Source organism: Hippopotamus amphibius, chromosome 2 (assembly GCF_030028045.1).
Source record: "Hippopotamus amphibius kiboko isolate mHipAmp2 chromosome 2, mHipAmp2.hap2, whole genome shotgun sequence".
NCBI classification, from domain to species: Eukaryota; Metazoa; Chordata; class Mammalia; order Artiodactyla; family Hippopotamidae; genus Hippopotamus; species Hippopotamus amphibius.
In genome coordinates, this window is record NC_080187.1 from 195,113,377 (window position 1) to 195,136,873 (window position 23,497).

General features: G+C 50.6%; 1 protein-coding gene across 1 annotated transcript in view; it reads right to left on the bottom strand.

Moving 5' to 3' along the window:
• The window catches only part of ONECUT1 (one cut homeobox 1), a 36,585-nt gene extending 22,618 nt beyond the window's left edge, over window positions 1–13,967 (bottom strand). Inside the window, exon 1 of the mRNA XM_057725293.1 lies at window positions 12,605–13,967. Coding sequence (XP_057581276.1) covers window positions 12,605–13,709 — 1,105 coding nt within the window. The 5' untranslated portion in view covers window positions 13,710–13,967. The remainder of the gene's footprint in view (window positions 1–12,604) is intronic.
• Window positions 13,968–23,497: the final 9,530 nt, after the last annotated feature.

Below are 23,497 nucleotides of genomic sequence, written 5' to 3' on the forward strand. Positions count from 1 at the left end.
GATAAAGGCAAATATCATGTGATATTGCTTATATGTGGAATTTGAAAAATGATACAAATGAACTTATTTACAAAACAGAAATAGACTCACAGACCTGGCAAACAAATTTATGATTACCAAAGGGGATAATGGGGTAGGAGTTTGGGATTAACAGATACACACTACTATATGTAAAACAGATAAACAGCAAGGACCTGTTGGGATGAGATCTGTATTCAATATCTTGTAGCAACCTGTCATGGAGAAGAATCTGAAAAAGAATATATATTTTCTCCACCTCTGCTGACAATGGCATACCATCAGACCCTTATCATCTGCCAACCCTCCTACCTAGTCCCCTGCGGCTGCTACTTCGCCTATTGGCTCACACTAGGCTGCCTTTCAAAAGCACAAGCCTGACAATTTTACTCCATTAGAGGCCACAACTTCCTTCAGCTCCTACTGTCACAGACCCAAGCAGGCACAGACATACAATGTCCTACATACTCTCTTTTCAGTCTTCTTTCCAGTTTCCTCCCTGCTCCCACATAACTGTATTCTTACCTATCCCAGCACTCATTGGGGACATTGTAAATACTTATTTACCAGCACACATCCTCCCATGAGATCCTCCAGGATACAGCACATTGTACTTCTTTTGAGCCCCAGCACATAGCCCGTTGCCTTGCTCACAGGAGGCACGCCATCGGCATGAGGCCAAATGAAGGAAAGTGGATCTTCTGAATGATGTAATAAGACCCTCAGTGACTTGAATGTGCACATGAATCTCCTGGGGATCTTGTCAAGATGAAGGTTCAGATTCAGTTGGTCTGGGGTGGAACTTGAGAGTTTGCATTTCTTACACGTTCTGCTGCTGATCTGGGGACCACACTGAGTAGTAAGGACCCAGAAGAGTAAGTGTTTTTCAGACGGAGGAGAGTATGGATACAATCATTCTTATAGGAATATTGAATTTTTGAGTGAACTTTTGATCTCAAAAGAAGTAAAATACTATATAATGACATACTATTTATATATATTATATATCATTAAAAATATATATATAAAGCTACAGAATTATAGGTTATTCCAGAAAAAGGGTAAAATAACAAAGGAGCAAAAATATGTGTCATTTGCTCTTAAATTCTCAATATCAATATTTTTTTAAAAATTGAAGTAGAGTTGATTTACAGTGTGTTAGTTCCTGGTATACAGCAAAGTGATTCAGTTATACACACATGCTGTTTTTCAGATTCTTTTCCATTATAGGTTATTACAAGATATTGAATATAGTTTCCTGTGCTATACAGTAGGCCCTTATTGTTTATCTATTTTACATATAGTAGTGATCAATATCAATATTCTAATCCTCAACTTGGGGTTATATTAGAATCACCTGGGAGGCTGTATAATCAGCATATATTGTCTTGCCACTTCTCTGCCACCAATCTGATTTGAGGAATATGAAACTCCATCCACCCCTCCCCATGACAAAAAACTACAGACTTGGAGAACACTTTTGTTATTGATGGGAAGGTACTGTGTCACTCAGCTGTGCTGGGTAAGAAACAAGCTTCCAGCTATATAATAATTCAGACCCAAGAAAGCTCCCACAAAGGGGTTTGAGCCAGGACATGCTATTGTTCCCTCTGCCTGAAAACCTCTTTCTCCGTTTCTGACCAAGTCCTATTTTTTTTTCCAGATCTTCAAAACTACTCCTTCATCACACCCCAAACTGTTCGTTCTTGGCACAAAAAAGCAACCAAGAAACAGCTATTTGTCTCTCTTCCCCACCAGACTATGAGCTCCAAAAGATGTCTGCTGTACACACCATCCCCAGTACTGAGCACAGCAGTGCCATAGCTGGTACTCAAATGAATAAAGAAAGAACAACTCTTTCCATATCTGATGAAATTTCCTCTTTCACATCTTCTGCCCTGTCCACAACTGGCCAAATATAATTCCTAAGAGGGCTGACATTTAGTACAGGGCTAAGAACTGTGTAAATGACAACTCAGATGTCATGGGGTTTGTTTGGTCCAAGTTGTTTGGATTGAGGAACCAGACAGAAACAATCTTTTTCCTCCCCAGTGTTAAAATTCAATAATATTTACCTCTTACAAAACATGTATATTTAAGATAGGAAGCACAGCAACAAAATGAACACCGGTGAAGGCAGCACCCAACAAAAGAACTAGAACATCTGCTGTCTGTGAAGCTACAAGGGTCTTTTCTCCTTTTATCTCTGGGCTTCCCCTACTGGAGGTAACCACTCTTAGGAACTTGAGTTTATTATTAATTTGTTTTTATCACATATTTATGTATCTCTAAACAATAAGTTGTTTAGCATTTCTTGCTTTCGAGCCTTGTGAAAATGGTATCGTTCTGGTGTGATTGTCTATAGCTTGTTCTTTTTTTTTTTTTAAAGAAATTCAACACTGTTCCTAAGACTCAACTATGCTGTTGTGTATAGCTGTGGCTCACTCATTTTCATCACAAGATACTCCTGCGTTATATGAATATGTCACAATTTATTCCTGCATTCCTCCTCCGTGGACATTTGGGATGTTTCTGGTTGTTTGCTCTTAAAAGCAACGCTGTTAACAAACCATTCTTGTACTCGTCTTCAGGAGCACCTGTGAGCTTATCTGGGGTATATACCGAGGAGTAGACTTGGTTCAGGTGTGGGTTCAGGTTTATAAGCCAAATAATCTTTTGAAGCAACGGTGCCAATTTACATACCCACCAGCAGTGCATGAATTCCTGAAGACCCACATCCTCACCAACAGTTTGTGTTATGAGGACACAGGGACTGTAACCTCAAGTTGCAATATTTTTGTGCCAGAGGCAGTGCTCCTGATTGGACCGGCTGTTTCCTCCTGGCCATCTTGATAGGAGAGTCTGATCTAAGACTCTGCCCAAGAGATGGGCCCCAGGGACCTACACCTTGTTGAATCCTGACTTTGGGACAGCACTAAATTGAGATAAGATATCCTGTCAGGGATACCCAGTCATCACAGAAGGCAATCATTCATAGAGTGTGGGATTTAGAAGGACGCTAATGTCAAATCCTTCCTTCTACATTTGAGGAGACTGAGACCTAGAAAGGTTAAATAACAAATTCTCAGAGCTAATTAGTTACAAGAACCTATCTCTAGGGCTCTCATTTCTTAGTCTAGGTTGTTCTTTTTTTTTTTTTTTTAATGTGTTTATTTGGTTTAGTAATTTAAGAGAACACAGTCTTTTAAATTAAAAATGACTAAATATTCAAATAATTGCCAATTTATTTTTAAAAGGTAGTTGTTTGACTTAAGTGACTGATGAATTTGATAACTTCAGCTTCTTGTGAAGTAAACAGAGGTAATATTGAATTTCAATGGGATAAATAGGGGCAAGGTACACTCTCCATAGTAATAGTTTTCAACAGGTAAATTTAACAGTATGAAAAGATACCAATCTCCTGGGGAAATTAATCCCCAATTTTTTGACCAATTATCCTTATCCTTGGATTATAGCCACACACACCCCACTCCGCCCCAGGCAAATGATAGGCGTGGGCTTAAGCAGCCATTGTATAAGGAAGGCAAACTTCAAATGCAGTGAAATTTCAATTCATCCTCCTCTTCTGAGTACTCAAAATTAAGCCAGTGTAGGAGGCTGGGAACTGTTTGTGGATATTATGGCAAAATAGCCTCAGTAACTTGATAGTGTATAATCTTAGATGCCTTTACACGTGAATGTAGAAAAACTCTGAAAAGAGACCAATCTGCAGCTGAGGTACTTAGCGCTCTTCAGAGTGTGCATAAAAAGCGTGATGTGTACAAAGGGACCTGTTCCCACATAGGAGGTAGTAAAAATGCATCTGAGCAGGGGAGAAGGTCTGCTTCATAGGAAGGGTGTTTGTGTGAAGGAGAGTGGCCTTGAAAGCCTACAGTGGAAATTTTCATTCTGGAGCTGTTTACTACAGCGACCCCCTCCCCAAACCTCCCTTGCCCAAATGCCTTGCTCCTCTCTACCCCAAGAATCCATTGTACCGTTTGAAAATATCTTTCAGTTTAACAATGTCTGCAGGCTGGCAATAAAATCTTTCCAAGAGGCATCCCTCTTTTAATGTCAGGATAAAACTCAGGAGCTGCTTATTACTTTGGGGGGTGGGTGGGTGAGAGTGGCTTGGAGGGAAAGGACACCAAGTAATTTTGCTACGAATGCTGACCAAACGGTACTGAGGTACTCTTGGTTCAGGTTTTCCTCCCAGCAGTCATTTTAATCAGCACTTCCCCTATTTAATGAGCTTGTAGTGCCATTACATAATCACCCAGCTCACTGGATTAATGATGAAAAGAGGAACTGATTTTTCCAGTTGCATCATTTGAAGTAAATGTTAACTTTCTTTCTGAGTTCTTAGTTAACCGCATTAGTGTGACAAATATGTCTTTGTCTAGCATAAGTAATTAGAATTTAATCACTTTAACTGCATCTTAATTACCCTAAATGAATTGAAAGGACATTTAATAGCAAAGATTAAATTGCCTTAATGAACGATTTTTGTGACTCCATCAATACTTGAATTGCGTTAGCCACTCCTCTCACCCACTTCACCTGCAGTGAGCACAGGGGTCACTAGGTGGCGCGCTTTGCTCGTTTATTTATTTAATTTCCCCCATTGATCTGTTTCAGAAGACATCAGGAAAGAAAGCGAAAAGCACAGAGTTTATTATGTTCCTTTGATAACCTCTCTTTGGGACTATGAGGTCATCACCTGATTCAAAACGAAAGCAGCGATTTCAGAAACTGTCTGAATACCCTCTGGCATATGCAAAGGGAGATGAGAAACACATGGGTAACTGGAACCTGGCGGTTCTTGAGGGAAATTGTAAGTTGCCCTCCGGATGATCGCCAACGTATATACAGAGTTTAAGTCAATTTAGTATTTTTTAGTGCAGAGTCCTAAAACATGAGTAACAGGCAAGCTTGGAACAGCAAGACAGGCACTGATGTGAAGCCAAGAAATATAATTGCTGTGCAAATGCAGATCAGAACACCAATGCCTGAACGTATGGGAGGCTTGGGCCTTTGGGCCCTTCTCCAGGCTGGGTCTCAATGGACCAGTCCTACCCACAGAACACATCTAATGAGATGGGTCTTGCCCATCAATAATTGTTTAAGTGAACAAATGGATAGAGACTTGGGTTCCATGTCTAGCTCTGTTACTGCCTCACATTCCCTCTGGCTGCTTCTTCAAAAGAGAGCAATGAAACATCTCTCTTATAAGTCTTGAGTAAAAAAGAAATGTTTCCACAAGTAACACTCTTTGAGAGTCCCAGAGGGAAGACACACTTTCTCTAATTTCAAGACCTTTTTTATGCAGAGACTTTCCAGATTGGTGTTTATAATAGTGGATCAGACATTTCCACATTCCGGGTTCACTGACTTGATGGACTTGAGCCCATAATCGAGGCACAAGCTGGGCTTTTAGCTGAGAAAGCTGAGATCAGGGTCTCAGTGGTTTCCAGCTGTGTTACCACAGGTAAGTTATTCAACCTCACTGAACAGAGAAACAGGGAAAATAATGGTAATTACTCCATAAAATAGTGGCTCCCAAACTTTGCTGCATATTAAAATCACTTTAGAGCTCTTAAAAATCCCAGTGCCCAGGTCATGCCCTATATTACTAATGCCAGAATATTTGAGGTTCTAGCCAAGAATCATTTTTTAAAAGACCCCTAAATGATTCCAATGCATAGCAAGATGTGGGAGACACTGGCACAGTGAGTATTAAATGAGAACATCTATGTGCCTAGCACAGTACCTGACTAATAAAATGTACACAATGGACACAAGCGCCTTCCTTATCAACTGACTTCCTTATCACTTGCCAAGACAAATCTTTGTGTTGTACTTCTGGGTCTGGTTCTGTTCAACTGTAATCTTAAAATTTCTGGAAGCTAATGTGTTCCAACTTTACGATGATATAACATCTTTGGGGATGAACATAATGTGGCTGATTCTAGAGCAAGACCCTATGATGAAACATAAATTTATATGTTTGCATCAAAATAATAAGATCTGGTCTGGTTATCTAAACCAATCCCACAATTTCAGAAGAAAATTAAGTTTCATTAGTATTAATATACTTGTATTAAAATAAAAATCTGTGCAAATCTATTGATAGAAGATGGGAATTTATGATTATGCACTAAATTCATTCACACTAGAAATCAGATTCTTCCTTTTTAATAAACTCTGTGAGGCTGACACTTCCACGTAAAAATAACGTGACTTACTTCTCCCAAAGGTGCTTACCCATCTTATTTAAATACAGACAAAATAAAAATATTTAATAAATACTTGTTAAATCCTTTATCCAAAATTATAGGAAATCTATTCTCTAGCTACCATGACTTCAGTAACACCCTCCTTCTGTTGCTACCCTAGGTGGGGGACCATTCAATTTTGCCAAGAATGTGGAAGCTTGTTTTCACAGCGACTGAAATGAAACTAGTCACTTCTCATCCAATCCGTCAAGGCTCCTTGGTTGATTTAAAATATTAAATTGGTGTTTATTCCAATATATGGAATTTACAAAGAGCACTGAGCACTGTTACTTGAAGGGCAAGGCTTCTAATTATGGATTTTGAGGAGCAAGACACCCGAGAACCTCCTGTATAATTACCTACCTTCATTAGACGAGGATTTTTTTTCTTACAAGGAAATCAAGAATAAATTTTACCTATATACTCTGTTAGAAATATTTCTTCTGGGAACTTTGGGTAGCAGCATCTGTTTGATTAGCTGAATTTGTCATGAATGTGGAAATGATGACATCAAAACAGCTCATGTAACAACCTCCTTAAAGACCTCGTAGATTAGAGATGACTATAGATTTTCCCCAGCACGGATCAAAGGGACTGAATTGAACGTTTTAGCTTAATGATCCAACCCCTGTCACACCCACAGGGACTCGAATTCCGATTGTATAAGCAGGTGTGCACGTGCACTCAGACACACACAGAAAGCTGCTGGGGAGGGAGAAAAAATCAACCACCTGATCGACGAGGATAGGTTTGATCTTTTCCATTACTTGACTGTGCCTGTGGATACTACTGGCTGGGCCTTACGATTTCTCGTAAACTTCAAAATATTAGCTGTTAGTTTTTGTTTCCTCACCACAACCCTTCAAAGCCATCCTAGCTACCTTCCAGGGGCAAGAGAAACCCAGGCAACAGGCCTGGCTGGGCCCTGTCCAGGGTCCTGACGCTGCACTGGGGCTCCAGGCCGCTACGCCTCCCAGAGCCCTTTCACCCACCCCATCAGACAGCAAACAAAGACCTTCAAGCTCAAAGCCTCAGGCCATCTTCTAACTTCCGCCAGTTAGTTGGAAGGAGAGACAATAAAACAAAGGGAACACTAATCCACTCTCCCTTCACTACACCTCCAGCCCCAACCTCTGATTTCAGACTTCCAGGGTTACCTTCTCTATTGTGACCCCGATATTCTCAAACAAAAACATGCCAGCAAAAGTACAATTTGGATATAAATTCCAAACATGTGTCTTGAGAGGTTAGAGTCGGGGTATAATTTGAGGGGATGGCAATTTTGTCTCATCAGTGGGGTAACACCCAGGAATTGTTCAGGACCAAGACAGATCCACTAGGTATTCTTTTCTCCCTCCACTACCCTCTCCACCTATCCAAATAGTTATTGTTTTGAAAATCACTAAAACATCAATGTTTTAAAAACAACGCCTCTCCTCTCCGCAGCAGGTGGAACCACTGAAGCTTGCTGGGTGCCTGGCCTTGTGGCCCGCAGGGGGCGCGCAGCTCCTGGGGGAAGGTGAGTCCAAATGGAAGGAGCAGCTAGGGCAGTTTAGCTCTCTGGGATGCACTGAGCACTCGAAGCTTGAAGATAAAGAAAGACGCAGCCTGGGCTTTGAGAGGCTTTGCTGCTACAACACAACTGTGCTATTGTTGGCACAGACCGTCCAAAGTGCCAGTTGCAAAACAGCGATGGCAGGACTGGGTCTCTAGTGACCCTGACTGCCTTCTGGGCGCTTCCAAAGGGCTTGGGGCTGCACCCGCTGGTGGCAGAGCCAACCACCCTCGGAACAGGCCGCGGGGTTTATTGTCTCAGGCGGCCGTGCTTGATGCCCTGACACCAGGTCACCACACAATAACATTAGGCCTCCTCAAGACACAGATGCAGGTCTCCTCCACTCTAGGCAAACTCTCCGCTCCAGTCTTCATCACGTGCACATTTCTTAACTCCATGCACTCCTTCCTCTCCTCCTTGGGGTTTGTGCTCCCCAATGGGGACCGCAAGAAAGAATTATTATCCCACACCCTCCAGGGGTCAGACGTGGGCTGTGAGAAAGGGCCATGCACAGCCGTCTGGGATTGTCCCCAAGAGCCAGACCTGTTGGGTTTGTGTGTGGGGTGGGGGTGGGGGGGTAGATGGTCCCTAACCAACTTCCCCTGGAGTATGGCAACCATTAGGTCTGAGTGGGTGAGGGGACTCTGGAACTCCTCCGCCTCTGCCTGACAACTGGCTGGGAGGAGGCTACCACAAAGCTTCGGTGGAGGCCCTCCTCCGGGGCAGCCAGCTCCCCTCGCCTCCAGGCTGCGAGGCGGACGCGCTCGGCCGCGCCTCGCGGGCCCTTTGTTCGCACGGCAGCCGGCTGGGAGCAGCTGCACTGCCCGAGACCCGACCGCCGGGCGCGGAGAGCGGGGGAGGGGGGGGGGGAACCAGTCCACTTGGCACCTTCTCCTCCTACTCTTGGGCCCCAGGAACCCTTCCAGTTCCTGCGTCCTACACGCTCAGCCCTGGCTTTTCTCCCGGCCCAGAGTCTTCGAAGATTGGAGAAGTGGAATTCCCAGGGCCCAGCATCGCACTCTTTCTGCTTGGCTCCCGTAGCCCAGGGAAGTGAAGAGACAGTTGAAATGTCACCCACTGGGATAAATATTAACAAAAAGCAAATGGACTGGCGTGGGGGGCCAGTTATCAATCAACCAGGCCGCAAGGCCACTTATGGCAAACATGGCCCAGGTTGGCCCGGGCGAGACTTTCTCATGGCCACCTCCTGGCCAAACTGGTTCCCCCGCCCCGCCCCCACCCCCAACCCCCCTCCGGGTCCCGGCCCATCTCCAGGTGGCCCTGGGGCAAGCAAACAGGAAACAGGCGCAGTCCTGGATGCTGGAGACCCATCAGGCTCTCGGACGCCGCCGCTTCAAGATTTTTTCGCCTCCAGGCACCACAGGGTCGAAGCGGCCCAGCCACCCACCCCCGCGCGACCCTGGGGCCTCGCCTGCTGGGTCTCCGGTGAAGCCCCGGCTGGTGGGTGTGCAGTTGCAGCCTCTTCCTGAGCTGACAGCTCCCCTATTGTGGCCGGAGCCTTCTGGAATCTTTAATTGGAAACTAACCTTGCATCTTAATAGGCGCCCACGTCAGAGGCGTGGCACCCACCCACACTCTCACAGCCCAGCCCACCCTCCCCACCTGGGATGAGACGCAGCGTGAGCCTGGTTGCCCTGCACTTTAATGGGGCAGCAGCAAGTATTACACTGAGGGAACATATATTGATTTTTTAAAGGTAGTTAATTTGGTGAGAATTTCCTCCTGTCTCCCGTCTTCCAGCAGCCGATGTAATTTCGTGAAGAGAAAGCGCCTCTCCAAACACGCTGCCACGGGCGGAGGGTTTTGACCCTCCACAACGGGCTGCGCAGAGCCTGCGGTACCAGAAGGGGCATGAAAGAAGCCACTTTCCCGCTACTCAGAGAAGGAACCGACCTCGATGCTCCTTGCCTGGCGTGGGGTAGAAACAAGTTTGAGGGGTCTTTGAGTGCAACGGCGAGCAGAACTGCAAGTGGCACCTCCCTCCGTGCACGGGAGTTGGCGGTGGGGAAGAGGTGGCAATGTCCCACAGCTGCGGCCAACGTGCCCTGCAATCCACTTTAAGTCTCCTGCAGCCAGGGCCTACCAGAGGTCGTTTGAACGGTTCAGGAAACGGCCTCACTCCCCCCACCCCCCAAATGAAAATGTTAACCGGACAGCTCGTTGTTCTTCGTTGACTTAAAAACAAGTCGTGGCTCTTGCTGCGTAATGGGATTGATTCCGGCTAGCTCCGCACGCGCGCTCATCCCAGCCCGCCCCACCTCTTTAATGAAGTTAGAGGAAAATGGAAGAGACGACTCTCCATCCGGGTCTTAGGATAAAGAGTTCGCTGGGGGTTTGGCGCAAAACGCATGTCCCGCTAGAGTCTTCGATTTTCTTTTTTCTTTTCTTTTCTTTTCCTTTCTTTTCCTTTCCGAGGAAAAGGCCACGCGTCTCTATCCAAAGGTCCCGCATGACTCTCTACGGGCTGCTGGGTGACAGGCAGCGGCCCCTTAGATAACCTCCTGGGTCCCGTGAGCCCGGGAGACTACGCCGCCTGCACCTCCCGTGTGTAGGTAGCAGTACTAGGGCTGCCCACTCGAGGAGGTCAGAGGGCGCTCGTACAGGCCAGGGCGCTAGGGAGGGTTTCCAGGGCTCCGGGGTTGTCTTTGAACCTAATTTGTCAGTCCATCTTTCCAGGGGGCGATAGGACACAGTGGGGAAGGAGAGTCATTGGAGTCCTAAGCAAGCGTCTTCACGAGGTGGGGGTTGTGAAATGAGCTTCCCTGGGGGGGCGGCTCTCCATTTGCACACCCTCCCTCCATTCCGCCAACCCCACTAACCGGCTTGTGTGAGCACTACCTCGGTAAAGGGTCCTGAAGCCGGGCTCGAGGCTGGAGTCTGCGTGTGAAAAGGCACTGACTACCTCGGGCAGAGGCGGAGCAGTCAGGGAGAGGAATACCCTTTTCGGCCGTCCTTTGTAGAACTTCAGCTGCCCTAGGGTCTCGGTCAGCCCATGGGATGGGGGGCGATCTGGTGGCTGCACACAAAGCTAGAGAGTGGAAATGTGGGAGCCCCAGAGAGTACCCCGTCAACCTCTTTCTTCCCCCTCCTGTCCCCTTACCCCAGCCTCTCCTGGCTTCTGGGCGCAGGCTGCAAGAATTCTCGTGGGGACTTTGAAGCCACCGAGCGCGGGGTTGGGCTGGAAAACCTGGCGGGGCAGAGGCTGAGACGGCGCGGCGCTCGCGCAGGGAGGCCACAAGAGCGCAGACCCCAGAAGTGCTTTGGGACGCATCCGGCTCCAGTTGCAGGCTCGCCCAGATGCCGGCACCTGCTTCCCTCTAGCATCTCATTGGCCCGCACGATGTGGGGGTGGGTCCCTGGCTTCTTACTTTGATTTTAGACTGTGAAACGGCTCAGTGCCCCCGGCTCTGCGCGGATTGACTGTCTTTCGTTCTCCAGGGACGAATTAATGGAGAACGATCAGTTAATTAACAAACCCTCATTCCGGCTTTTACCTTTATCTTCGCCAAGACCCAAGCTAGGGAGCCGGGCTGAGATTCGGTGGGGAGCGCAGCATGTGCCCAGGAGTCAATCAACTCAGCCCCAGTCTCATCAAACCGAATCCGCCCCCGGCTGCCCTTGGTTCTACCTCTCCGCCTGTCCTCCGCCCTAGGGGGTCGCTGAAGCTGCTTGAAATCCCCCGTGTGATTCAGGCTGGGGTCAGTTGTCCCCTTCGCCAGTCGGCCGGCCAGAGCCTTCCCCGTACCTTGGCCTAGAGAGGCTGGGGAACTGGGCGCTGTGTCTATGCAGCGCCGCCAAGACCTTCCCTCCCAACTCGGAAACACCAGGGCCTCGGGGTTTCGGGCCCGGAGACCTCTACTCGCAGACTTGTTTTTTCCCCTCACACTCCCACCCCCTGCATGGGGATCCAGACGAAAATTCATGCAGAGGAATAAAACAAAATGCGAAGTCCTAAGGGAGTCGGCAGCGAAAGCGGTCCCTGGGCTCAGCTAGAAGCTCCCTTGTTGCTCGGCCGCCCTCACCTGGACCTTGGCATGGTCTGCCTCCCTCTCTACAGCCGGTCACAAGCGCAGAGTGCGTGCTAAACCTTAGGAAGTGTCTGCGCCACACACCCACCGCCGCGCGGCTACGGAACCTTTTGCTGGAACTCCCAGAGTGCGCTCCCCACCCCCTAGCCCCCCACCCTGCCCCGCGCCACTAGAATGAGCGCGGGGGCGCGGGGGGTCACCGCAGCGAGTTCAGCCAAACATTGCTGGGCAGCTCCCTGCAGGCTCCAGCACAGAGCCCGGGTAAGTGCCAGGGATACTGGTTGGCAGCACCTGCGTGCTGTTCCAGGAACGCGTCGCCTCTCTCTGCCCAAACCTGGAGTGCCAAACCCAGAAGCGACACATAGTATCCAGCCAGGTGCGGGGATTTCTTTTCTCTTATGGTCGTGCGAGTTTCCCGCGCTCTCTCCCAGCACAAATGCTCGCCCGCAATCACCCATGCCGGCCGCGCTGCTCAGCTCCAAAAGCCTTCCACAGCCCAATGCACTGAGTCCTGGAAGAGGCTGTCTGCTCCTGCGAGCCACGCTCTGGCTCTTCTAGGCCTAGGGACCCCCCCACCCCGCCCCGCCTCGGTGAACGGAGGACAGGATGAAGACTGCAAAGATCTCTCTCCTTCCCTGCCTCCTTGGGTCCCTTCAGTTTACCCAATATCTTATCTCCCCGCGCGCCCAGCTCCTTGGCCCGCTCACCTGCTAAGCGGAGGGCGGACATGCGCTGAAACTCCGGCTCCTGCAGCCACTTCCACATCCTCCGGAAGGTCTCCCGGCCGGACTTGAGTTTGCTCCACGGTTTGGGGTTGCGCAGCAGGTCCGAGAGGGTCCCTTGGGAGCGGCAGAGCACCCTCTGCGCGAAGATGGCCTGTGGGATGCTGTAGCGCTTGAGCTCGGTGGTGATACGCTGCGCCACCTCTTTGGTATTGATCTCTTCCATCTGCCCTGAATTACTTCCATTGCTGACCTGCGCACCGGTTACCGAAGGGTTGGGCTCCCGGGCCGTGCCCAGGAGTTGCCCGTGGCCCTGGGCGTTCAGGTGGGCGTGGGGGTGGTGTGGAGGAAGGCCGTTGATGGGAACCATGCCGGCCGAGGTGGGCGTGAGGTGCTGCTCCCCGTGACGGCCGAGCATGGCCGGGTGGTGGGCTTCAAAGCCGTTGGGGGTGAGCATCTTGTCGGTGGGCATGGCGGCGCCCGGGTGGGCATAGTGGGGGAGCCCTTGCTGGGAGTTGTGGATGCCGCCCAGACCGGAGCCAGAGAGGGGCGAGAGGCTCTGGCCCATGCCGGCCACGTCTTTGTGGTAGGGGGTATAGAGGTTATTCATGGAGGCCAGCCCGCGTTCGTCCCGCATGAGCGTGAAGCTACCGCTCACGTTGCCTGCCAGGCGCTGGTGGTGGTGCGGGTGGTGGTGGTGGTGGTGGTGGTGGTGATGGTGCGGGAACTTGTCCGAGACGGTGGAGATGGGCGGCAGCGGCTGCAGAGGGGTTAAGGTGGTGTAGGTGGTGGGCATGCTCATACCTGGGGGAGTCTCGCAGGCCATGGTCATGGTGGGGTGCAGGGGGCCGGCCAGGCTGTGCTCGGGGGCGCGGTGGTGGTGGTGGTAATCGCCGCTGCCGCCGCCGCCGTCCAGCAAGGACGCCATGCCCATGGAGCGCGGGTGCGCAGGGGGCAGGTGGCTGCCGCGGTGCGCCACTGAGCTTCGCGCGTGGGGGCTGCCGCCCAGCAGGTCGGCAGGGGCAGGCACCGGCTCATGGCTCACCCCGTGCAGCTCCCCGATCGCCTCCATGGTCAGCTGCGCGTTCATCGTGATCTGGGCGAGCGGGCGGCGGACACAACATCGATGAGGCCGGGCAGAGGCAGCGAAGGGCGCACGCAGTCCGGTCTTCACATCGGCTGCTGGCGACTGTTGCCTTCCTTCCTTCCTCTCACTGTGGGGCTCTGTCTCCCTCTCAGTGTGTCTCGCCTTCCCTCTTGCCCCCACCTTCCCCTCTGCGTCCTCGGCTTTTTTTTTTTTTTTTTTAATATTAATTTCCAAAAAGGATCCGCGTCGTTGGGCGAGCGCGGTGCCCCCAGCCCGCCAGCCCCCTGCCCCCTCTCGCCCTGCTCCTTCTTAGAATTGTGAGGCCCCCGGCTCCCCTGACGCAGCCCGCGCGCCTTCCGCGGCTGCTGCCTGCCCGCGCCGCTGGCCAGCTCCAGCCATGGCTCGATTACTGTTGCAGACTCTGTGGCCGCTGTTCCGCCGCCGCCGCCGCCGCCGCCGCCGCCGCCGCAGCGGCCCGCCCTCAAGCCCGCGGGGCGCAGCGCGCAAGCGCGCGGATCGGCCCCGCCCCCTCAGTCCCCGCGCGCGCGGCCCGTGACGTGCCCGTACAAATGAAGGTGGGGGCCCCCGCGCCCGGCCAGCAGCGCCGGGCGGCGGGGCGGCGGGGCAGCGGCGCGCACGTGCCAGTGGCTAACGCAGAGCGCGACCTGGGGCTGCTACTACAGCCCCGGGAAACTTGCGCCCCTCTCGGCTCCCTGCCTCGGGTGGGCTCTCCTCCCAGCCCCCGGCCGCACTTGCTGGACTCGCATGCCTAGGGAGCCGTCGCCCCTCTCCCCAGTTGCTGCCTCCCAGTGCAGGTTTCCCGGGGAGCCTCAGCGTGTGTCATAACTCCTTCCACCTTGGCCTGTTTCCCGGGAGGGCCTCTGGGAGTCCACGCCCTCCGCATCTTCAGGTGCTTGGCCTTTTGGGGGGGGGGGGGGTGGGAGCAAATATTTTAAAGGCCTTAGTCTGCCTGGTAGCGGTTGACCCGACAACCTCTGTCCTGCCTGATAATTCTCTGCCCACCCTTCCTCTTCCGTGCTCTGTGAAGAGGAGAGCTTAGTGCCAAGAGTCCCAGCCCCGGCCATACCTCGGTGTCCTCCGCCGCTTGGGTCCTTCTCCGGCTCAGCTGATAATTAAGGCGGCGCGCCGCTTCATGAATGACTCGGCGTGTGTGTGTGTGTCTGTGTGTGTGTGTGTGTGTTTTGTGAGTGCCCTGGTGCGTTCCTATGTTAATTCGTGGGTTCTGGTGGGGCCGCCGAGGCTCGGGCTGTTCCCGCGGTGTCTCCATGGTCCTCCTGGTAAAGCACCCAGAGGCCGCTGCTTGCGGGAAGGACTGACGCCGGCAGGGTGGACCAGGCGCGGGGCTCTGCTTGGCCCGTAGGGACGCCCTCTTCCCGGCGTCCCTGCGAGAAGCCTCCAGATTTGAAAATCAATTCAGCTTTGGGCGTAATTGTTCGCTTCCCACAATCACGCTCCAATCCGGAATCGAACCTGGACCTTGGGCCTGGTGCGGACGCGTGGGGAGGCCCGCAGTGTGGGACGTATACCCGGTCGCCACATGCCGCGGCTTTCTTTCATTTACAAAAGAAAGAAAGAAAGAAAGAAAACGTAACAAAAGGCAGAGCGTGTCCGCTTAGGTGCTTTCATCCCTCAGAGAAAGGACAGATGTGCCCATTGTCCAGCCCTTGGCAGTTACGACCCGGTCAGCGCTGAGCCTCAGCCCCGGGCTGAGTTGCGGTCACAGTGGGGGACAGCTTCTCAGAGCCTGGATATCTGGGTTCAGATATGGAACAAAGTGTGTGTGGTCTGAGCTGGGCCGAACTCAGACTTATGTTACTTTCCTGGGACACCAGGTTGTAGCCCATCACCCGTATCTCTGCTGGGAATGTTCCCAGACCCTAGGAGAGGTCAGGGTGGTGGGGTGGTCGTAGTAGTGGTGGCTGAGTCCCTTCGGCAAACGCTTGGGCCAGCCTATCATTGGGGGAAACTGCCCATCAGCTAAGGCATGAGCAGGCCAGTCTCTTTGTCCAGGTCCCTACCACAGCCGGGACAACATCAAGATCAATATAGGTCAAGGCCAGGCGGTTCACTCTACCTGACTTCCTTAAAAGTGGTCATATCCTGAGATCGGTTAACCTGGTTGGTTTCACCACCACAGATACTCCTATTTTGTACAAACAGTGCCTATGGAGGTCCTGGAAGTGGGGGGTCCATCTTAGTGGACTTAGCGTCAGCTTGCACAATGAATATTTAGGAATTTAAGACTTCCAGAGAGTAAAAGGCCTTTGGGAAAAATACACTGACAAAAAAGAACTCAGAAAACAAATTACCGTATTTAAAGTTACTCTTGTATCTACATCTGTCTAGACATACATATATATACACAAGCATAAAACATATTTTCTGCCCAGTGGATCACAATATGTTGGTGAGAAGCTGAATTCTTGGTTCCTCATTGTTTCTGTTCTCATTTCTTACAACGTAGAGCACATAGCTCTCTTATGAGACCAAACAATGGGTTAACACAGAAGGCAGACTTTGAGCTAAACCATTTGCACGCCCCCCCATCCCCCCATATTTTAATCCCCCTGAAGTGATTGATTTGCCCTTATGACAACTCTCTTCCCCAAAGGCAGTTTGTTAAAAGAAAGAAGTAAATACCACCAAATGCACAAATTGTTCATGGTTTTCTCTTTGTGTAACTAATTAGGAACTTGATCCTGGAAACCCTCCTTCATGTGAGGCTCCTGGCTGAGCCCCTAGAGTCTACCTGAAGAGGGCTGGGATCAGGTGAGCTTAACTCTTTACCCCTTTATGAAAAGGGGGCCTGGTTCAGTGCTGGTCCCTAAAGGGGGAGCCAAAGTAAAAATCTGGATAAGTATTATATATCGGTAGACTAATGTGACTGCAGGACTTGCTTGGGGAGTTTGCAAATATCCCTAATCTTTCTTGGCTATTCATGCTTTTTATTTAACCTTTGTTTTCCTGTGGTTGACTGAATTGTAGTAATTTCTCAGAAACATTTTATTCTTACTTAATGTCTTAGAAAACTTTCCTATTACTAAGAAGGTATGATGGGTGGAATGGATGCTCTTAGGCATAGTTAGGGTGAATGCACATGTATGCGTGTGTGTGGGGGGAGGGGGACTGGAGGGTTGAGATAGCTTTTTGTCACTTTGTCCCTCTCTTCCTTTCCCCCTTCCAATGCCCAGCATAACACCTGGCACTCATCAGGTGCACTATGGAGGATTAAAGAGCCTAAGGAGGGGTCTCTTGAAATTACTTGATAGGTCTAGTGTATGTGATTACAGGATGCTGTACAGTTCTTTATAACAGCCAAGAAGCTTGAGGGGAGGGCTCGTTGTCAGCTGGTTAGATTTTAAGTAGCTGCAGGGAACTTAAAGAAAAAAATGTCAGTCACCACCCCATCTTATACATGTATATATTAAAGCAAAAGGAAAATAAGACTCTGGACTGGATGCTTATGGCTAGCAATATTTTCAGTGTGGAAACAAGGATTCCAGACTACTTATTTTGTAGATGTTGGGGTGCTGCTGTTGGTGGTCAGGCAGGTGCAATCCTTCCTATGCTGGGTGGGCTAGAACTTGCCAGGGGACCCCACTAGGCTTAGAAAAGAGAATGAGAATAAGGTCTTTCCTCCAAATGCTGGCCACACAAGTTTCTTTGAGAGCCTTCCATCAGTTTCAGAGTTACTGCTTTAGTGCCCTTCATGAGTAACAGAGATGTATATGGCCCAGTCCCAGTTTTCAGGACCATTCCAAAGAATTTTTCCTAGCTCTTCTGAGCCATAAAAGGTTTACTTCCCATTTGTTGACCACACAAACAGCAAACCTGGCTATCAGGGCATATTCCCTTACCCAGGGCTCCGTGGAGGGTCTGACTCCTTGTCTGGGCCTCAGAATGTAACTCACCAGCCTTTCTGATGGCTGTGGCAAGTCTAGAATTAAATTCTTGGTGAGGAACTATTCCTTTGGTGTCTGGCTACAGTAGGGCACTAGATAACTGTGGGTGAAGGATTTAGTCCTGGATGCTTCTGGGCAGGTTCTCCTGTCTTCTTTCCACTTATGCAGATTTTTTCCCCCAGAAAATTGCTATTGGCTTACAATTGAACACCAAAAAAATTCAGAATTGGGTGGCCTGGTGATTCACTATTGACAACCATTAAAAAAAAATTAGTCAATGGCTTCTCTCCACTTTATGGGAGCCAAGGAAGTGGTAATCAATTACTCTAGCCCTTTTCATCAACATTTGACCTTCATATACTTTTTATCCATCTCTTTGGTTTCATTTTTTCTTTTTTTAATGTAATTTACGGTTTTTGCTCATAACAATATATTTTTTTTATTCTGTGTTTTTGCACTCTCCTTTGTTCCTCTCCTACCCACACCCTCCAAATCCCAAAGAGAAGATGCTGTGGTGAAGAGCTCTTTGACAGTTTGCACCAACCCCAGCGGACTCCAGGTTCTAGGAGATGCACTGGGAGGTCAGGGCAGAGGTTCTAGGACCTCGGACCCCTCTGGGAGCATCTCCAGTTACTTCCCTTCTTGGGCCATCCGATAAGCTAGAGGCAGCTTCTCTTGGGCTTAAATTCATTCCAACAGTCGCCCACTTTGTTGAGGGCTTTTCAAGGTCTCTGGTTGAGAGCAGTGAAGGGAGAAGGGGTATCCTGATGCTGTGGGGCTGTGGGTGGGGTCCAAGGCTCCCAGGTGGGACGCACTGGCTTTAGGAACCCGCTGTGTACACAGCCGGCTAGATTCTGGGGCAGGTGACCTCTGGCCAACCCTTCAGGGGATTTTCTTTCTTGGTCTTATCTTTGTACTTGAAGTATATTACAAAAGAGACCTATCCAGGCTGCGGGCTGAGGTAGGGGCAACGAGTTTACCAGATTTGGGGCAGCAGTTAGTGTTCTTGCAGTGCTTCCCTTCTGGGGCTCTACTCTGGGTTAGCGGTGCGCCGCCGGGTAGAGGATGCCAGGGCTGGAGGCTGGGGGAGCCAGAGGCAAGGGAGAGGGGATCCTTTCGTAGGAGCTGAGCAAAGCGACCCTAAGTGAGGACAACTCAGAGCAAAAGGGGCGAGGAGAGGGCAAAGTCGGCTCTTGATGGTCGTCAGGTGCAGCAAGCTCCGGACCTGGAGGACAGGAAGGGCGGATGCAGCGGGTCTCGGGGCAGCCGGGAGCCTGAGGCGGAACTGGCGTGGACCAGCCCCTACAGCCTCTGGCCGATTGCGGCCTTTGCGGCCGGGCGCGCGGCCCATTTGGCGAACTCCTCTTTAGCCTCGCGGGATAACGCCTACCCGGGCCCGAGAGCAGCTGCACTTGGGAAGGAAAACTCTTTAAACAAATCATTTTGGTGTCTAATCAATTAGTGTTTGCGAAGTCAAGTACCATAGATTTAACAGAATAATCGTTACGGCCCTTGTCTTTATTTGACCCGCAGACACCTAGAAGATTTAAAAATGAAACGCCAGTGTTCTGGGCCCCCCGTCCCTTGCCTGTGCCTCCCTGCCAGGCTGCACTGGGCTTTGTGTTTCCTTCAGGCCTAGCCTTATTTTTGCCTCCCAATCTTCGTCTCTTCTTTCCCCTTCACACTTTCCACACGTTCCCTTCTTTTCTTGCCCACTCGGCCCTGTCCGCCTTGCATGTCTCGGCCGCCTCACCCTTTCACCTCCGTGACTGGCAAGAGAACTAGCCTCCGGCTGTGGGACCCTCGGGCTCTGGGTGAACTCCTGCCTGAGCGCCATCCCGGCCAAGGAAGGATTATGAAGTAGTCAGGCGCCCAGATGACTTCCCCCCACCCCCGCCCCGATCCCGCCCTCTAACCCTGAAGCTCACCCTCTTTGGATGTCAAGAATGCCTCTTCTGAACCGTCCCAGGCCCAAGGGGTGCTGTGCTAGCCCTTTAGCATCGGCGGAGCTTGGAAAAGACCTTCACCTTCACGGGGCGGGACCTTCCTGTACCGCAGGGTCTTGCCGCATAAATGCGGTAACCCAGGACGCAGGAGGGGGGTTGAGAAGAAAAGCAGACTGTGTGGCCTTAGAACCCCTCTCCCTCTACGGCGGTGAGGTGGGAGGCCTGAGGGGGTGCGGGTGGGATGGGGTGAGGGGAAGACGTCCCTGGGGACCGATATGTGGGGGATATGTGTTATCTCTGAAGCGCTTCTCAGGGCCGGGCCAGTACCCAAAATCCAGAGTCGGGGCAGGAGTGTCTCCAGGCATCTCCCCCCCACCTCGGTTTTTTTCAGGCCCAACGGTGTAGATGCATGTGTATGCATGTGTACGTACTTGTGTAGGTGCCAGTGACTGTGCTCCCCACCAGGCCTCATGCCACGGACTGGGATGTGGGGGTCCCCAGCCTTGGGTTGAGACCCAAGAGAGTTGTAGGGATGGTCACCAGGGCCAACAGACCTGGAGGCAGGGCTAGGAGGCTGTGGGGAAGATGCCTGGGGCGAGGTGAGGAATTTTGGGTGTCAAGAATGCCTTCATCTCTCAATTTCTCTAATCATCATTTAACCCAGAAAGAGATTGAGCCTGAGAAACCAGGGTAGTGGGTTGGTTAAATAAGCCTGTAGTTCTAAAAGGGATAGTGAGCTGGAGTTTAGGCTGCCTTTTCCCTACATTGCCAGCCCCAGGGGCTCCCAGATGCCCCCACCTGGGCCTGGATGGTCTTGAGCCCCTGGAAGTGACTCATAGTCCTGAGTCTCCAGCACTCACCTGAGAAAGGTCCATCTCAACAATAGATGATTAGAACGTACTTGACTAATGTCTGTATTTCCCTGTTTAACATACATTAATCCAAGTAACAAAAAAAATCAATATTGCTAACAATATTGCAAACAAATTGTAGTCTCTCTCACACAAAAACCTCGTCCGATTTTCAGTTACTCTGACCCACTTGAATTTTGTTATCTCTCCTAGCCCACTGGGAGCTCCTGGCTAGCCTGGAATCCAGACCTGACTTTCAATAGCTTTTCTTTAAAAATTCTTTTTTTTTTCCCCCATGGGAAGTGGGGAGAAGGACCTGGGACTCTCCCAATCATAGCCTCCTCCCTCCCTGAGTTCCCTTGAGGACTCTGAGTTTACCTAAACTTTGTTTCTTCTGGTACCAGCGAATGCCCAAAGTCACTGCCCAGTGACTTTGGATTTTGTTGTTTTCTCTTGCAAACAACCCCCATCCCCACCCCACGGGGCAGCTCTCAGCCCCTCAGAGTGCTGAAGACCCCATACTCCTCTCTTCCAGCCAATCTGCTCCCACCCTTGCTACCCTTAGCTAATCGCAGCCAGTGATTCTTGGGAGTTTACTATGATTCTTATTATGATTATTTTTTAAAATTGGTGTTTTCCACCTGGAAGGAACAAACTGGAGGGGCTGGCTAATGAAGGAACTTAGGTTTGCAAAAACACTGTAAATAATTTAGCATTGTATTTCAAGGAAAAAAATAGCTTTCTTAAATCATCCTTGCAATATAAATTGCAGACTTACAGTATGGTCCTGGTAAGTCTAAATTTTTAAAGGAGCAATATTCAAAGAGACATAGATGTCTGTATTAATTATTTATTCGCCGGTGCCTTCCTTCGTTTCTAACTTATTATTAATTAGGCGCCTCTAGTCTTTCGCAGAGCGCTCCACCGAGCCGGTTGCAGCTTTAAATATGAATTAAAAGCAAATCCAAGCTACTGTAATGCGAAAATTATTCCGTGTCTTGCATGGCAGAGATGAATAGCCGCGTGGATCAATACCGTGAAACTCGGCTCCGAACGACAGGGTTATTGATAGCTTATATTAATGATGTTAATGATGGAAAAAGGAAAACAACGGCCCACCCGACGTAGAAACTTTTTAGCCGCTGAAACCCCGCAATAAAAATGGGAAGGGGGCAGGAATCGGGCTTAAGTGTAATAAGAAAATTATTTATGAAACCGGATAAATGACTTCAGAGCCTTGATGCATTTGAACCTAACGCTCTCGGCTCCTGCCTGGCCCCGGCTCCAGCTGGGGAGACCGCGAAAACCCCAAGCCGCGGGGAGCTGGGGGCGGGGGGGCGCTCCTCCAGCCTCAGCAGCCTCCGGTTTGCCGCCCGCCTTCCCCCCGTCCCCGCCGGGAGAGCCCTCTGGGGCGCCGGTCGCAGACGCTTTTGGAAGTTAGTGGAACGGGGCAGGCACTAGGCTGGTGCCTGCTGTCCCGGCGGGGACAGTGAGGCGGTCAGCTGGGCCCGGCAGCATGGACTTTGGCTGGATTTCTTCACTGGTTCTCTTGGCACCTACTCCCAGGGAGAAGTCAAATGCTTCGGGCTTGAGGGGGGCACAAGTCTGGCTGCACTGCCGCTCCCCGCCCCCCGGCCCCCTCAACCTGACCAAAGCTCTTAGGATCCCCAAAATGCAAACGTGTGGCTGGTGTCTGAGGGGTAGGTGACACTTTGAATGAAGAGAAACTGCTCTAAACTGGGCAGGAAAACTGGGAAAGACGCCCACTCTCCTCCTACATGCCTCAGCGGGTTCTTTACCAGGCAGGGGATTTAACTGGGCCTTGGCATCCAGCGCCGGGCAAGTGACGGATCCTTGAGGCTGGTTTTTCTGGGCGTGGGGAGCAGAATGAGCACGCAGTTTTGGGCCTCACCCTCTTGCGGTTCGGTCTGGGTGCCGCCCCCTCCCACACTGGTCCCAAATATTGACCCACTCTCCCTAGCCGAGGGCCACTGAGGGGCGGGGGCGGGAGGGGAAGAGGGGCGGGGAGCGAAAGGTTAACTACTGACCCTGGAGGACAGCGGAAAAGGTCAGAGCCCTAGGGTCACTCGGGTCACTCGAAGGCTCGAGGTTCCATCCCCCTCAGCAGGGCACAGGACCGCCAGGTCCCCTCCCCCCCAGTCAGAGTCCTAGGCCCTTGGAATCAGGTGGGGTGGGGAGGGTGACCTCTGCCATTCACCGCGCGGGGTGAGAGGGGGGTGCGGGTGTCAGCGGATGCTAGGTTGGCAGGTGGGCCCCTGCAGTCCGCGAGCCCTGAGTCCAGCCTTTTGGATTGGAGTAGGAGTTGTGGGGCTTTCAATTTATGCTCGGGACTGTCATTTGTTCTGTGGTTCTGGAGGGAGAAGAAACCACCTGGAGCTGCAGGAAAAGTCCCAGGTAGTCCACAGAGCAAACAGTTTCCCTGCGAAGGATGGGTAATTTTGTTTTTTATTAGGTCTTTTGAAATCTATTTTTCTTCTTTCTTTTCCTTTCTTCCTCTCCTTCACCATCCTTTTCACTTCTCCTTTTCCCTTTTATTTCTATCTTCTCCCTCTTCCTTCCATTTTTCTTTCCTCTCTACCTCTTTTCTTGTTCTCTCCTTTCTTCCTTCCTCTCTCCACATCACTCTTCTCTGCAGCTTTCTCTCCTCATTCCCTCCCTCCTTCTTTTCCTCCTATAGCTAGGTGGAGGCCTAGCCCACCTCTCTGCACCTCAAGACTTTCACATGAGAGGTGCCAACTTCATTTGGCATCAACATCAAATATAATCTTGTTTTTTGAAATAGGAAAGAGAGCACCAGAATTTGGAGAAATCATCTATGCCTCTGAGCCCTTTAGCAGTAACTGGCATCCCCTGACCCTTAGCTGGGCCCTTGCAGCAGTCCAAGTTCAGCCAGATCAGGGTCATGCCCCTTTCCTGAACTTGGGGCTGCTGGGAGAGTGTGCTCCCCTTGCTAACACTCCTCACAATGTTGTCTGGGCCCTGACAGCATCAAGATTTTTGGGTTGTTGTTTTTATTTTTATTTATTTGATTTTTATTTTGAAAAAAAATT